Source organism: Populus trichocarpa, chromosome 9 (assembly GCF_000002775.5).
Source record: "Populus trichocarpa isolate Nisqually-1 chromosome 9, P.trichocarpa_v4.1, whole genome shotgun sequence".
NCBI lineage: Eukaryota > Viridiplantae > Streptophyta > Magnoliopsida > Malpighiales > Salicaceae > Populus > Populus trichocarpa.
The window spans coordinates 5,400,777-5,416,415 of NC_037293.2; the positions used below are offsets into that span (position 1 = coordinate 5,400,777).

General features: G+C 30.4%; 1 protein-coding gene and 1 long non-coding RNA gene across 6 annotated transcripts; one reads left to right on the top strand and one right to left on the bottom strand.

Moving 5' to 3' along the window:
• Window positions 1-859: 859 nt before the first annotated feature.
• On the bottom strand, window positions 860-11,981 carry LOC18102024 (heavy metal-associated isoprenylated plant protein 16). 5 transcript variants are annotated; one of them, XM_052455575.1, is made up of 4 exons: window positions 11,847-11,981; window positions 11,665-11,743; window positions 11,495-11,541; window positions 860-1,369 (listed from the first exon to the last, which is right to left on the bottom strand). In XM_052455575.1, the coding sequence occupies exons 1-4, from the start codon at window positions 11,850-11,852 to the stop codon at window positions 1,145-1,147; spliced, it is 357 nt and encodes a 118-aa protein (XP_052311535.1). In that variant the 5' UTR covers window positions 11,853-11,981; the 3' UTR covers window positions 860-1,144. The 5 variants fall into 5 exon arrangements, with proteins under 5 accessions (XP_052311535.1, XP_052311537.1, XP_052311536.1 ...); XM_052455577.1 differs by having other exon boundaries at window positions 860-1,196; window positions 11,334-11,541; XM_052455576.1 differs by lacking the exons at window positions 11,495-11,541; window positions 11,665-11,743 and adding an exon at window positions 1,545-1,623 and having other exon boundaries at window positions 860-1,416; window positions 11,847-11,972.
• Window positions 1,103-11,882, top strand: LOC127905738 (uncharacterized). Its single transcript, XR_008060045.1, has 2 exons — window positions 1,103-1,196; window positions 11,334-11,882. It is a non-coding gene; the product is annotated as an uncharacterized LOC127905738 (long non-coding RNA).
• Window positions 11,982-15,639: the final 3,658 nt, after the last annotated feature.

Genomic DNA, 15,639 nt, shown 5'->3' on the forward strand with positions numbered 1-15,639 from the left:
GTAATTATAATAGCGATAATGATTTAAAGTATTTTTTATTTAAAAATATATTAAAATAATATTTTTTTATTTTTAAAAATTATTTTTAATATTAATTTATTAAAACAATCTAAAAATAAAAAATAAAAAAAATTAGTAAAAAAAATTCAAAATTTAAGGGCTAGAATCATCCCACAACCCTGGAAAGATGAGGCAACTACATGTACTGTGCAATTCCACAGTTAACTGAGTTATGGGAGCAGTTTTTGTCTTTGCGGAATAAACCGTGATATCTCAAGTTATGATTTCTTTTTTAAATCTGAAATTATTTTTTAAATTGTTTTGATATATTGATATTAAAAATAATATTTTAAAAATAAAAAATATTATCTTAATATATTTTTTTTTAAAAAAACAATTTATTTAAACACTCTAAAACACCTCTTATGTACAGTATCTACTTAGTATTTTTCCATACTGTTTAGAGTTTTTTTTTGTTAATTGTTCACTGGATATGATGTGCCTTTGATACAAAAAGAAAAGGAGAAGATGATGTTAAACATTCATCTTAGTCCAATAGCTTAAATTGTTAGGTGAGGTCTCAAGATATGATTTATATTATTCTCTAACACACCCCCTCAAGTGAAAGTCCTTTGAGCTTGAAACTTGCACAAACCCACATTACCTTGTGTTTAATTTTTATCAAATAAATGAGAGTGGTGAGATTCGAATTCATAACCACTTGGTCATCAAGGTTCTGATACCACGTTAAATAACCATCTCAACCCAATAGCTTAAGCTGTTAGGTGACATCCCAGGATATGATTTATATTATTTTCTAACATATGCTTCGTGGTGCCCAAAAGGTTCAACAACTGGATTAAAATTCATAAGTTGATATTGTTGAATAATTAACGACTGAATATCACCATGCTTTTTGTTCACCCAATATCAAGATTTGTCCCTCCTGTAACATGAGAAGTTGAGACAAGCAAAGAAGCTTGTTTACACATGGTTATGTATATATATAATCTCAATTTCCCTTTACTATCTCCCCACTTTCAGACATGGAACGGCAGCGGCTCAACATGTTCTACAAGATAAATAAACTGACTCGGCTTCAATATATCTCTCTCTCCCTGCTTCTGGCTTGCCTGTTTGGTAATTACATGATGGAGCAAGAAGGGTCCTGATGGGGGTGAATCGGATAGATATAGGTCTGAGGCATGCCTCCACCAAACACGGGCCAAACAACCGGCTGCACTGCTGGCTCTTCTTTCTTCTCTTCTTTCTTTTCTCCCACAGCTTCTACACTTGCTAACTCTGCGTAGCCTACTTTCTTTCTCAGCAAATTTGTAAGTTGTACTGCATCAACTCCATCGCCTACCACCTCTATCTGGCTCTTATCTTCCCCTCCTAAACGAGCAGATTCAACACCTACAGAATCGCAAAAGGATATATAAACCAGTCAACAAATTGATCATCTGAATTTTCCCACAAATGCATGGTACTTTCTATTAGGTATTCCGATTCTAAAACTTGTGTGCATGGAAGGTTTTGTTCACCTGAAAGCCCAACTGCAATCCGCAAGGCTTTGGTGCGTGACTTCGGTCCATTCCCCGTCACCTTGATCACTATCTTTTGCTGCAATGATTTAGCATAATTAATCATTAACAAGAAAGTAATATACATAATATTTTTACGAACAAGCTAGCAATATACTTGTGTTCTGATCGCAAATTCATACCTTCATGGTCTTGGTTGTTGGAAAGATGGTGATATGTAGGGAATGAGGAGCTGTTTACAGTCCAGGAGACACCAAAAGTGATGGTTTTGGTCTTTTGGGGAGGTTTTGAAGAAACAGAGGAGGGAGTAAATTAATGCTCTAGTTGTTTGAAGATGGAAATCTGGGAGGCAGTTCTTGCTATTTATATAGGAGTGCATGGGCTAGAGAGTATGCTTGAGGAGATTTCTGTGCAAGTTCTCAAGGAATCTCTGATTCCGATTCGCTCTTCTTTCAGTTGACAAGTAAACACACGGCATTTCCTTTGGGGTCCTGCTTATCATTGACCTAGCTAGAAGACCTAATTAATTTTAATCACCAAATAAAAAAAAAAAGAAGAAAGAAACAAGACAAGGTGGCTAGATTTGTGTGGGATATTTGAAAAGACATCTGAGATAGTAATTTTTTCATGTGTTTTTATTTAAAAATAAATTAAAATTAAAATATATTTTTATTTTTAACACCCACAACCACAAAAATAAACAATCCCTTCTAGTCTCCTTACAAGGCTTGTGTTTGCAATCAGAGAGTAAAAACACGTTGATGGTTTTTATTTTCTAATCTGTAAAACACACGAATCCTGCTTATAATTGGTCTCGGCAGGAAATATTTTCAAAATCAAGTTGTGGCATGTCCTAGTCCGCGTTGCTTTCGATCCAATTCTTTTAGCTGATTAAAAGATAAAAGGAAAATATGGGATCCACAGTTCATCTTGCATGCAATACCGAGGAAAGAGTCTTTGCAGACCAAATCGATTTTTAGTCTTTAAGAACACTTTAATTACTCCTAAAAGGGACCAGGGAAAATGTGAACGCCGAAAAATCAACAGTAGAGTTCGAAAATGAAGTGCAGCAACAGGAGAGCAGAGTTACATTGAGATTAGGTGGCTATCAGCCTATCATTATCAACCTTTCTCTTTCCTGTTGTGTGTGTGTGTGTGTGTATGAAAAAGAATGACGAGTGATAAAAAGCTGTGTGTACGAGTGACTTTTTCTGAAAAGAAACAGGAGCGCGTAAGGGACAAATCAGCTAACTTAATATATCGAACCCCTCCTCTGGTACAGAGTACAGACGACTTGTTTATTATACCATCGTTATGCCATACATTACGGGTCAAATGAATTCTTTTTTTAACATATAAAAAAAATATCAAGGTATTGTTGATGTTTTTCTAGAGTAAAAAATTTAAAACTGTGTGGGATGGTTCATTTAATATGATATAATTAACTTGATGAGTGTAAAAATAACTTGAATAATTAGTAAAATTATTGTTTAATTTACTAACATTGAAGGCAATTTTTTTTAAAAAAAGTAATATTGAAACAATAATATATTTAATTGATTTGGGTCAACTCAGGTTAATTTGTCAAATCCGCAACCTGGATTAAGAGACCATAATAACCCTGTATAAAACAAATCAAAACAAATTATGAAGTTAAAAAAAATGATTTGAGTTAACCTGTCAAATCTGTGACCCGGGTCATGAAATTACACTACAAGATTTAACAGTTTTACCAACGGAAAAATTTCATCGGTATAAGACACATATTCCATCGGTAATTATATTACCGACGGAATCACAGACAAAAATGATCCGTCGGTGAATCGTTCGTCGGTAATGTTTTGTCCGTCGGTAAATCCGTTGGTAATATAATCACCGACGGATTTACTGACGGAACAGATGCGTCGGTAATAATTTTTTATTATCAATGAAATTACCGAGGGATATACCGACGGAAATTTCGTCGGTAATTATATAAAAACATTTTAAAAAAATCATTTTATAAAATTATAAAATAATTAAATTAACATAAATCAACACAATATATTATATACTCAAAATGCTTGGAAAAAAAAATAAGAAAATCAACTCAAACAAATTTGCAACAAATAAATAAAATGAAAAAAATAAATTCAACTAAGAAAATTCATATGAAAAAAATGAAGTTGCAATTGCTAAAAATTTAAAAATCCCTATAAATAAATCAACTAAAAATTGGTCTCATATGAAAAAAAAATCTCACAACAAAATTTATACAATTATTAAGAACAAAAACAATTAAAAATAGAATAAAAAACAAATATAGTGAAAAAAATCATGAAAAAAGAAGAAAAAAGAAAAATATTACCTTAATGTAATTGCAAGTGAAGCTAAGGAGAGAAATTTTTTTTTCGTAAAGCATATTAATTAAAAAAAAACTAAGAGGATAAAAGAAGAAAGAAGAAGAAGAAGACATACCCGAGTATGAACGAAAAGAGAAGAAGATTAGGAGAGAAAAGAAGAGAAAGAAATAGATATTGATGTTTTTTACATATAGTGAAGAAGAAGAAGAAGAAGAAGAAGAAGTAGAAGAAAAATTATAAGAAATGAGTCTGTTTCTTGTGAAATAAGGGGATCCAGACTTTTAATTGGGGCGCGTTAGCGACGGATTTACCAACGGATTATTGAATATTAATATTTTTTAATTATTCCGTCGGTAATTCCATCGGTAATATTTAATTTAAATTTTCAATTTTGTAAAAAGTTTTCAAAAACTGCCAACAATTACCGACGATTTTTCAATCCATCGGTGATTCCGTTTGTAATATTTAAATGAAAATTTTAAATTAATTGAATTTTTTCAGAAAACCGCCAAATAACACTGACGACTTTTCAATCCGTCGGTGATTTTGTCCGTAAAGAACAACAATTAACAGTGCAATTGGAAAGTGAACAGTTCTGGAGCTCTCTAGAAAATACCGACAGAAATTTCCGTCGGTGATTCCCTTTGTAATTGACACGATGAACAATGTTCACAGTTTACCAATGGATTTACCGACGGATTTACCAACAGAATTACCGACGGAATAATTTCCGTCGGTAATTTCGTTGGTAAAAATGACACGTCATCATTTTTTTTTGCTTTGTTTTAATTTTTTTCCCACGGTAATTCCCTCGGTATATACCGAGGGAATATTTCCGTCGGTAAAATCCCTCGGAAAGTTACCGACGAAAATATTCCCTCGATATTTCCGTTTGTATTTATCGATTTTCTGATAGTGTTATGATAACCTCAAGGAAAGTAAACAAAAAAAGTCAACACGGGTTAACCTGCTAAACTCACGACCAAGGTTATAAGACCGTGAAAACCTCATTGAAAACAAATCAAAAAAAAATTATAAAGCCCAGTTTTCAATAAACTCATTGTTAAAGGTTAAAATAAATAAATCTAGAAACATAATACAATAAAACAACCAGATTCATAAAATCAAAATAACCTTATAAAAGACAAATCAAAATAAATCATGGAGCCTACTTCATAATCAACTTCATGTTGAATGATTAAATTAAAAAAAAAAATACAAATTAAAAAAAGTAAAAAAAAACTCGAGTCAACCGGGTCAACCTGTCAAACCCGCAACATGAGTCATGATACCGAAATAACTTCATAGAAAGCAAACTAAAATAAATTATAAAGTCTGATTCCTAATCAATTCAATGTTTAAGGTTTTAAGTAAAACAAATGTTAATTAAAAAAAGATAAAAAAAACTCAAGCCAATCGAGTTAACCCGGCAAACTCATGATACAGGTTATAAGATTGACCTAACCATTTATAAAGCAAACCATAATAGATTATGAAATTCAATTTCCAAAAAACTAAATATTGAAGTATAAAATTACAGAAATAAATATAGATTTCGAAAAGAAAAAAAAACAAAGTAAAAAAAACACTATTGAAATGAAATAATATTTTATGAGGTGGTGCATAGTAAGAACAACTTCTTTTTTAGTTTATACTACTAACTATTTAACCCATGCTCCTCCGTGATTTGAATTTTTATATATAAAATAATGAATCTAGAAGCTTTTCCAATGTGTTTTTTTATTAAAAAAAAAATCAAAAATGGAAATAAAAAATAATATGTATACATCTAATAAAATAAATTAAGAACTATGTGTGTCAATAAATAAATAAAAAGTCTTTAACAATAAATAAAGATGAAAATTAAAAAAATTAAGAGTCAGCCATAGACCAAGATATTCAACTTCGCAACTTGAATCTTTGACACGGTTGGGTTTAACAACTTTATTAACAAAAAACATTTTTTTATTTAACTAAATGATAATAAAAATGGAGACACATGCAATTGATTAAATAAAATAAAAGGCAAAAAACAAATGTTATGCAAGGTTACAAATCTTAAAAATATTCTCTGAAAATAAATATTTTTAATCTTTTTCAAATAAATTTCATTTATACAAAACATAAGAAAATAAATGAATTAGAACAATCTCTCGGAAAATTAAATGCATACAAAATAATTAAACAATAATCGTTATTTAAAAGGTGCTAGATAAAAAAATTAAACGAGAGGAGTATTAATTTAAATATAACTTTTAAAATTATTTTTAAAAAATACATAAAAAAAGACATTAATTTAAAAAACATTTTTAAAAAACAAAAAAAGCCAAGCACTGCAGGGTCTGACAAGCCAGGGCAACGCGCTTGGCCCATCCAATAAGGGCCTGCGCCTGTAGGAAGAGGCCCGTTTTCTTGGCCTTTATTTTTTTATTGTTGATGATGTGGACAACATGTCATCCCCTAATTTTTTTTTTAAAAAGGAAAATAAGCCAGACGTGATATTACCTAGTTTTCGGCCACCACTATGACCATAAAATCAAGAGTTAAGTTTCTTCGACCTAAAAATTGATTTTCAACTCATTGTATACCCATGACACCTAGAAAACATCTTAGGCATCTTGATAAACCCATTCATGCCCTAAAAAAATGAAAAAAAATCATCCCGAAACTCGAAATCAACCCAAAACCAAAAATCTTACTAAGCTCATATATGTTTTTAGGCAATTTCAAGGTAAAAAAACACCTAATGTAAACTCCTTTCATCAAATGAAACAATTTAACACCAATATTGAATGTTTTTATGGCCAAATCCGGTGCAATGGAAACTTTCTCTCTCTAGTGTTGAATTTTAGCGTATTTCTCTCATTTATCTCAAACCAGGAACAAAAAAATAAGAAAAAGAAAGTTTGGAACCAAAATTGATTTTTCCCTTAAATTTTAGAAACTAAAGGGACCTAATATTTATAATTTAGAGAGTATGAGGACTATAATAAATATTTTGCCCAAACTTTATTAAAGCTACTCATTCCCTCCGTGTTTCTCAATTTGATTCCCCATCTTTCGATACCACCCTTCCTCAACAGATTGGCCTGTAACTTGGTTCAATAAAGGTCAAACTAAAAGAAAAAAGAAAAAAAAGTTGTGTGAATAGTCTATTTACAGTACCAAGTAAGGGGATCCACATTGCATTTTGCAAGGTGTATTCCTCGTGCATTTTAGATTTATGGTTAATAATAATAATTTTCCTTCAAAATGTGATTGGATATATTTGTGAGAAAAGATTCCCTTCTCGTGGGTTGAGTATCCTTGTAGTCAAACTTGGCTCATGTTGTTCTCATCCTCCTCCAACTATTCTAGCTACCCAGGAGGAGGGTATGAGGTAATCATTTAAAGGTGATAGATCCACTAGGGTACACATATAATCGGGTATATCAGAATATATATCTCTTTATAGTGTCTAATGTAAGAAAGGAAGTCCATAACTTGAACTTAAATTACAATTTTTTTCATAATAGATACATCATTAAAGTATTAAATCATGAATGCCTGGTGATGATCTCCCAAAAAATTAAAGTAGCATAGGAGCAAAGCTTATCTGTTAGACAATCAATTAATTTTTTGATTTTAGCAATCTGATTCATTCTCCATTAACCAAGATGGCTAGTAGCTTGTACCTGGAAGATCGAAGTGGTTGGTAGCTGATACTTGCAAAAGGTCCTCTCTAGTATATGTAGGGTCTCTCAGATGTTTAGGTAAGTAATTTTTTAAGAAGAAAAAAATGTAATGATATTTTAGAGAGATAGACTCTTAAAATATATATATCAAAAAAGTTGAGAATGAAGAGATTATGAATTTATAGCCTATGAGTCTTATGCTTTTATGAAGAGGAGGAGTCGAAAAGTCACTTCATCTTATTAATATTTTAAGTTGTAGTTTACTCATAATAAAATGTATTGGATTGGTTAGATCCAGGTAACATTTAAACCCATTCTTTTGAGCCGTTAGGGGCTTTGAGCACAATAACTTTAAGTCCATCACCTAGCTAAAGAGACTCTTTGAAAAACTAAGGTTTACATTATTTTAGATGTTAAATTAGCCTACATTGCCGCCATTATATATATATATATATATATATATATATATATATATATATATATATATATATATATATATGTTAAATTCTAATATATTTAGATAATAGTTTGCATTTTAAAATAAGTAATGATACCTAACTTATATAAAATAAATTTAAGATATTAAAATAAAATAATAACATATTAAAAAATATTGAACACCTAGTTTTGCTAATTGTATAGACTTGATAACGATAACAATTTGTATAAGAAAACAATTATGTTGAAATCAAAAGCTTTGTTTGAAAGTAATACTCATAAACTAATTTTACTTTTAATCAAAATACTAATTTATCTAACTTTTATATTATTAAATTAAAAAAAAAGTCTCATGTATTCTACATGGTGATAATGTTTCAAAATTCAAGATGGTTAGAAATATGATTTTTTTGGTGGTTGAATTATGAGTTAATCAAGTATCTTTGTAATTACTTCCATTCTCTATAGTAAATGAAAGTGATAACTTGATGTGATGCTTATCATACCTGTAAAACAATCCATGTTAGTTGATTTAGAGACCCCTTAAATGCTGAAATCAATATGTTTATGAAGGAAAAGTTTATAAATATTTAAGATAATATTAAATTATAAGAGTAAAGTTTTTATATATATATATAGGATTAAGATTATATGAAAATGGTTTATGTCTATTGAGAATATAAATTTTTGTAAACTTTTTACCTAGATAGTTAAGGGAATATTTATAGCACATGAACCTTGTTCTTTACTTAAGTGAAGAGGCTGAAGAGTCATTTAGCCCTGATAGTGTTATTAAGAGATAAATATCATTTATCTTTAAATATCTATGACTTAAACAATAATGAAGGTCAAAAGTGGTTGGATTTAGGCCAAAGAGTTTGGCCCAACAAGGACTAAGACATGCATTTAGCCCAAGAATATTTAGATGTGTTCTTTAGCTAAAACACGAGGCTAGGGACCATATTGAATCAGGTATAGACCAAACCCTTAAACTTGGCCATAGCACTATAGCCCACGAGTTGTTAGGCACACGTCTAGCACCTGGGCTTGGGGCTCGTTGCCCGAGCCTACGAGGTGTTGGACACACACCCAACACTTGCTCGAGCCAAAAGGTGTTGGGTGTGGATAGCTTTGGATGTCACTCCTAAGCCTATAAGGCACTCAGTTTGGGCCTATAATTATAATTTGGGTTTAAGTCATGTTTTCAAAGTTCATAATAGACTTGGGCTAATTAAAAATAATTTTCCAAGAAATATATTATTATTATTTTAAATACTAAATCATGTTTTCAAAGCCCATAATGTATTGGCTAGCCAAAAATATTTTTCCAAGAAATATATTATTATTATATAATAAATTCGGTTCATCATGTGTCAACATCAAAATTAAAAACTATAAAAAAATAAATTTCTAAAATTTATCAAAAAATAAAAAATTAATGCACACACTAGTTGAATACCCTGCTAGCTGCATGCGGGTTAACACCCAATAAATAAATAACTTATACATAATAAAATAAATATTATTACATAATTAGTATCATCCTTTTCTAAGGTAGAAACCGTACCCAACTATTAAATAAATTCTAACATTTGTAATAAAAAAAATAACTTAATGTAATAAAAAATGACATTATCTGCAGGATAATTTGCTAGGAGGCAAAACTAGAATAATTTCAAATCATAGAAAACATTAAAAAAAAGCTCACATTTACGTTATTCTAGATTTCAAAATTAATTCCAACGTAATCGAATCAGTTGCATGAGCATGAAGAGTACTGGTGGTCAAGATGATTATCCTAACAAAACATAAACCAACTGTTATGCAATTTCTTCTGTTTACGCTTTTTGGAAATCTAATTAGGAAGCCACTAGCTATTTGTTTTCTTCTCAGGAATCCACCGGATTTTGGCGTCTCAACTCCTTATTAGATTCTTGAATGACTATTAATAATACTGCAGTTTCTTGTTTATTTGTCTGATTTCAGAAATCCCTTCTCTTTCAGCACTACAGTGTTAATTCACCCGAGGCAAGGAACGGCGAGCCTTTATGCCCTGGCTTGACGTCCTGCTTTCTGAGGGCTTAATTATTCCTTGCTGCCATTCGTATGAGATCAAGGCTTAAGAATTTCACGTGAACAGTGTATCATGGTTGAATTTAAAGAGCCGCGCAAGAAAGCAGCATTTTTCTGCTTTCCATCTGCTTGCGTTTCACACGCAATTTATGGTGGGACCATGCACAGTAAATCACTTTTATTTTGTTAACCAAACGTTTGCTTCGTGCGTTTTTGACAAAACGCAAACTCTAATGCGTAGCCAAATGTATTCTTTGTCTTTGAGGAATAAACCGTGATTTCTCAAATTATGATTTTTTTTAAAAGTCTGAAATTATTTTTTTATTTTTTGAATTGTTTTGATATATTAATATTAAAAATAATATTTTAAAAATAAAAAATATTATCTTAATATATTTTTTTTAAAAAAACAATTTATTTAAACACTCTAAAACACCCCTTATGTACAGTATCCACGTAGTATTTTTTGTTAGAGTATTAACAGCTGCTAACAAATCAGGAGAAGATCTCACAACTGTCAACAAATCAGAAGAGGATTCCAAAGATTTTGCATCAACTACCAGCCTGCAGAATCGCTAGTCTAGCTAGCTTGAAAGATTCTAGTCTAGCTAGCTTGAAATTCAAATAGCTTGTAATCTCCAGTTTATTCTCCTTCAGTTACTCAATTATTTGTTTGTTATCTGTGTAAATAAATCTATATATATACGAGTAAATAGAAAGAAGAGTAATCAAGTCATTCTTTTAAAAGGTGTATCTGCAGAATTCTATTTACTCTATTTTTTTTTGTTTAATCTTTCATTTTTCCATACTGTTTAGAGTTTTTTTTTTTTTGTTAATTGTTCACTGGACAGGATGTGCCTTTGATACAAAAAGAAAAGGAGAATGCGCCGTGGTGCCCAGAAAGCAATAAATGGTTCAACAACTGGATTAAAATTCACAATTTGATATTATTGTGTTGAATAACGACTGAATATCACCATGTTTTTTGTTCACCCACTATCAAGATTTGTCCCTCATGTAACATGAAAAGTTCATACAAGCAAAGAAGCTTGTTTACACATTGTACGTATATATGTAATCTCAATTTCCCTACTATCTCCCCCCTTTCAGACGTGGAACGGCAGCGGCCCAACATGTTCTACAAGATAAATAAACTGACTCGGCTTCAATCTCTCTCTCTCTCTCTGCTTCTGGCTAGCCTGTTTGGTAATTACATGATGGAGCAAGAAGGGTCCTGATGGGGGTGAATCGGATGGATATAGGTCTGAGGCATGCCTCCACCATACACGGACCAAGCAACCGGCTGCACTGCTGGCTCTTCTTTCTTTTCTCCCACAGCTTCTACACTTGCTAACTCTGCGTAGCCTACTTTCTTTCTCAGCAAATTTGTAAGTTGTACTGCATCAACTCCATCGCCTACCACCTCTATCTGGCTCTTATCTTGCCCTCCTAAACCGGCAGATTCAACACCTACAGAATCACAAAAAGATATATAAACCCGTCAACAAATTGATCATCTAAAACTTGTGTGCATGGAAGGTTCTATTAGGTATTCCGATTCTAAAACTTGTGTGCATGAAAGGTTTTGTTCACCTGAAAGCCCAACTGCAATCTGCAAGGCTTTGGAGCGGGATTTCGGTCCCTTCCCCGTCACCTTGATCACTATCTTTTGCTGCAATGATTTAGCATAATTAATCAATAACAAGAAAGTGATACACATAATATCTTTACGAACAAGCTAGTAATATACTTGTGTTCTGATCACAAATTCATACCTTCATGGTCTTGGTTGTTGGAAAGATGGTGATATGTAGGGAATGAGGAACTGTATACAGTCCAGGTTTTGGTCCTTTGGGGTTTTTTGAAGAAACAGAGGAGGGAGTAAATTAATGCTCTAGTTGTTTGAAGATGGAAATCTGGGAGGCAGTTCTTGCTATTTATATAGGAGTGCATGGGTTAGACTTTAGAGCATGCGTGAGGAGATTTCTGTGCAAGTTCTCAAGGAATCCCTGATTCCGATTCGCTCTTCTTTCAGTTGACAAAGTAAACACACGGCATTTGGTTTGGGGTCCTGCTTATCAGTTATCAATGACCTAGCTAGAAGACCTAATTAATTTTAATCACCAATCCGGCTTATAATTGGTCTCGGCAGGGAATATTTTCAAAATCAAGTTGTGGCATGTTCTAATCCGCGTTGCTTTCGGGTCCCATTATTTTAGTTGATTAAAGATAAGGAAAAAAGGGATCTACAGTTCATCTTGCAAGCAGTACCGAGGAAAGAGTCTGCAAACCAAATCGATTTTTAGTCTTTAAGAACACTTTAATTACTCCTAGAAGGGGCCAGGGAAAATGTGAACGCTGAAAAATCAACAGCAGAGTTCATTTAATATAATATATCGAACCCCTCCTCTGGTACACACGACTTATTAGTCTTTTTATTATATCATCGTAATGCGATACATTACGGGTCAAATGATTTTTTTTTTTTTACATATAAACAAAATTATCAAGGTATTGTTGACGTTTTTCTAGAGTAAAAAATTTAAAACTGTGTGGAAGGTTAATTTAATATAATATAATTACTTGATAAGTTTAAAAATAACTTGAATAATCGACAAAAATATTGTTTAATTCACAAACATTGAAGGCAATTTTTTTAAAAAATAATAATATTGAAACAATAATATATTTAATTGATTTTGGTCAATCTAGGGTAATCTGTCAAATCTGCAACCTGGATTAAGAGACATTAATAACCCTGTATAAAACAAATCAAAACAAATTATGAAGTAAAAAAAATTGATTTGAGTTAACATACCAAATCTGTGACCCGAGTCATGAAATTATGATAACCTCATGGAAAGTAAACAAAAAAAGTCAACACGGGTTAACCTGCTAAACTCACTATCAAAGTCATAAAACCGTGAAAACCTCATTAAAAACAAATAAAAAACAAATTATAAAGCCCAGTTTTTAAGAAACTCATTGTTAAAAGTTAAAAAAAATATAAAAAACAATTCAATCTAAAAACATGATATAATAAAACAACCAGATTTATAAAATCAAAATAATCTTATAAAAGACAAATTAAAATAAATTATAGAGCCTAATTCATAATCAAAATAACCAGTAAATCGAGTTAACCCGGCAAACTTATGATACAGGTTATAAGATTGACCTAATCACTTATAAAACAAACTATAATAGATTATAAAATCCAATCTCCAATAAACTAAATATTGAAGTATAAAATTACAGAAAAAAATAGATTTAGAAAAAAAAATTAACACGATTGAAATGAATAATATTTTGTGAGGTGGTGCATAGTTAAAACAACTTCTCTTTTAGTTTATGTTACTAACTATTTGACCCATGTTCCTCCGTGATTTGAATTTTTTTATAAAATAATAAATATGGAAGCTTTTTTAATGTATTTTTTATATAAAAAATCAAAAGTGAAAATAAAAAATAATATGTATACATCTAATAAAATAAATTAAGAACTATGTGTATTAATAAATAAATAAAAAAGTCTTTAACGGTAAATAAAGATGAAAATTAAAAATTTAAGAGTCGGTTATAGACCAAGATATTCGACTTCGCAACTCGAATCTTTGACACGGTTGGGTTTAACAACTTTATTAACACAAAAAAATAATTTTTTATTTAACTGATAATAAAAATGAAGACAAATGCAATTGATTAAATAAAATAAAAAGAAAAAAAATGTTATGCAAGGTTACACATCTTAAAAATATTATCTAAAAATAAATATTTTTAATCTTTTCAAATAAATTTCAGTTATACAAAACATAAGAAAATAAATGAATTAGAACAATTTCTTGAAAAATTAAATGCATACAAAATAATTAAAAAATAATCGTTATATAAAAAAGGCTAGATAAAAAAAATTAAACAAGAAGAGTATTAATTCTCATATATTTAGATGATAGTTTGCATTTTAAAATAAGGAATGATACCTGACTTATATAAAATAAATTTAAGATATTAAAATAAAATACTAACATATTAAAAAATATTGAACACCTAATTTTGCTAATTATATAGACTTGATAACGATCAATTTGAATAAGAAAACAACTATGTTGAAATCAAAAGCTTTGTTTGAAAGTAATACTCATAAACTAATTTTACTTTTAATCAAAATACTAATTTATCTAATTTTTATATTATTAAATTTAAAAAAAGTCGCATTGATTATATTTTAAAATTGAAGATGGTTAGAAATATGGTTTTTTGGTGGTTGAATTATGGATTAATCAAGTATCCTTGTAATTAATCCATGTTGGTTGATTTAGTGACTCTTAAATGCTGAAATCAATATATTTAAGGAGGAAAAGTGTATAAATATGTAAGATAATATTAAATTATAAGAATAAAGTTATATTTTTATATAGGATCAAGATTATATGAAAATAGTTTATGTCTATTGAGAATATAAATTTTTGTAAACTTTTTACCTAGATAGTTCAAGGGATAATTATAGCACATGAACCTTGTTATTTACTAAAGTGAAGGGCTAAAGAGTCATTTAGCTATGATAGTGTTATTAAGAGATAAATATCATTTATTGTTAAATATCTATGATATTAACATTAATGAAGGTCAAAAGTGGTTGGGTTTAAGCCAAAGAGTTTTGCCCAATAAGGACTAAGACATGCATTTAGCCGAAGAATATTTAGATGTGTTCTTTAGCTTAAACACGAGGCTAGAGCCCACATTGTATAAAGTATAGATCGTACCCTTAGACTCGGTCATAACACTATAGCCCACGAGTTGTTGGGCACACGTCTTGCACCTGGGCTTGGGGCTCGTTGCTCGAGCCCACAAGATGTTGGACACACACCCAACACTTGCTCGAGCCCAAAAGATGTCGGGTGTGGACAGCTTTGGATGTCACTCCTAAGCCTATAAGGCACTCGGTTTGGGCCATAATTATAATTTGGATTTAAATCATGTTTTAAAGTGCATAATAGACTTGGGGTAATCAAAAATATTTTTTCAAGAAATATATTATTATTATTTAAAATATTAAATCATGTTTTCAAAGCCCATAATGGATGGCTAACCAAAAATATTTATCTAAGAAATACATTATTATTATATAAAATATTAATAAATTCCGGTTCATCATGTGTCCACATCAAAATTAAAAACTATAAAGAACATAAATTTCTAAAGATTATCAAAAACTGAAAAATTAATGCACACACTGGTCGAATACCCCGCTAGCTGCATGGGATTAACACCCAATAAATAAATAACTTATACATAATAAAATAAATATTATTACATAATTAGTATCATCCTTTTCTAAGGCAGAAACCGTACCCAACTATTAAATAAATTCTATCATTTGACATAAAAAATAACTAAATGTAATAAAAAATGACATTATCTGCAGGATCTAGGAGGCAAAACTAGAATAATCTCAAATCATAGAAAAACATTAAAAAAAAACTCACATTTACGTTATTCTGGATTTCAAAATTAATTCCAACGTAATCGAATCAGTTGCATGAGCATGAAGAGTACTGGTGGTAAAGA

Bases quoted from the DNA above. Each gene is read 5' to 3' on its own strand.
- LOC18102024 (XM_052455575.1), bottom strand. The intron at 11,542-11,664 runs GTGAACAAAACC...GTGATTCTGTAG, and splicing joins GATTGCAGTTGGGCTTTCAG to GTGTTGAATCTGCCGGTTTA. The intron at 1,370-11,494 runs GTGGTAGGCGAT...AGCCAGATAGAG, and splicing joins AAGATAAGAGCCAGATAGAG to GTGGTAGGCGATGGAGTTGA.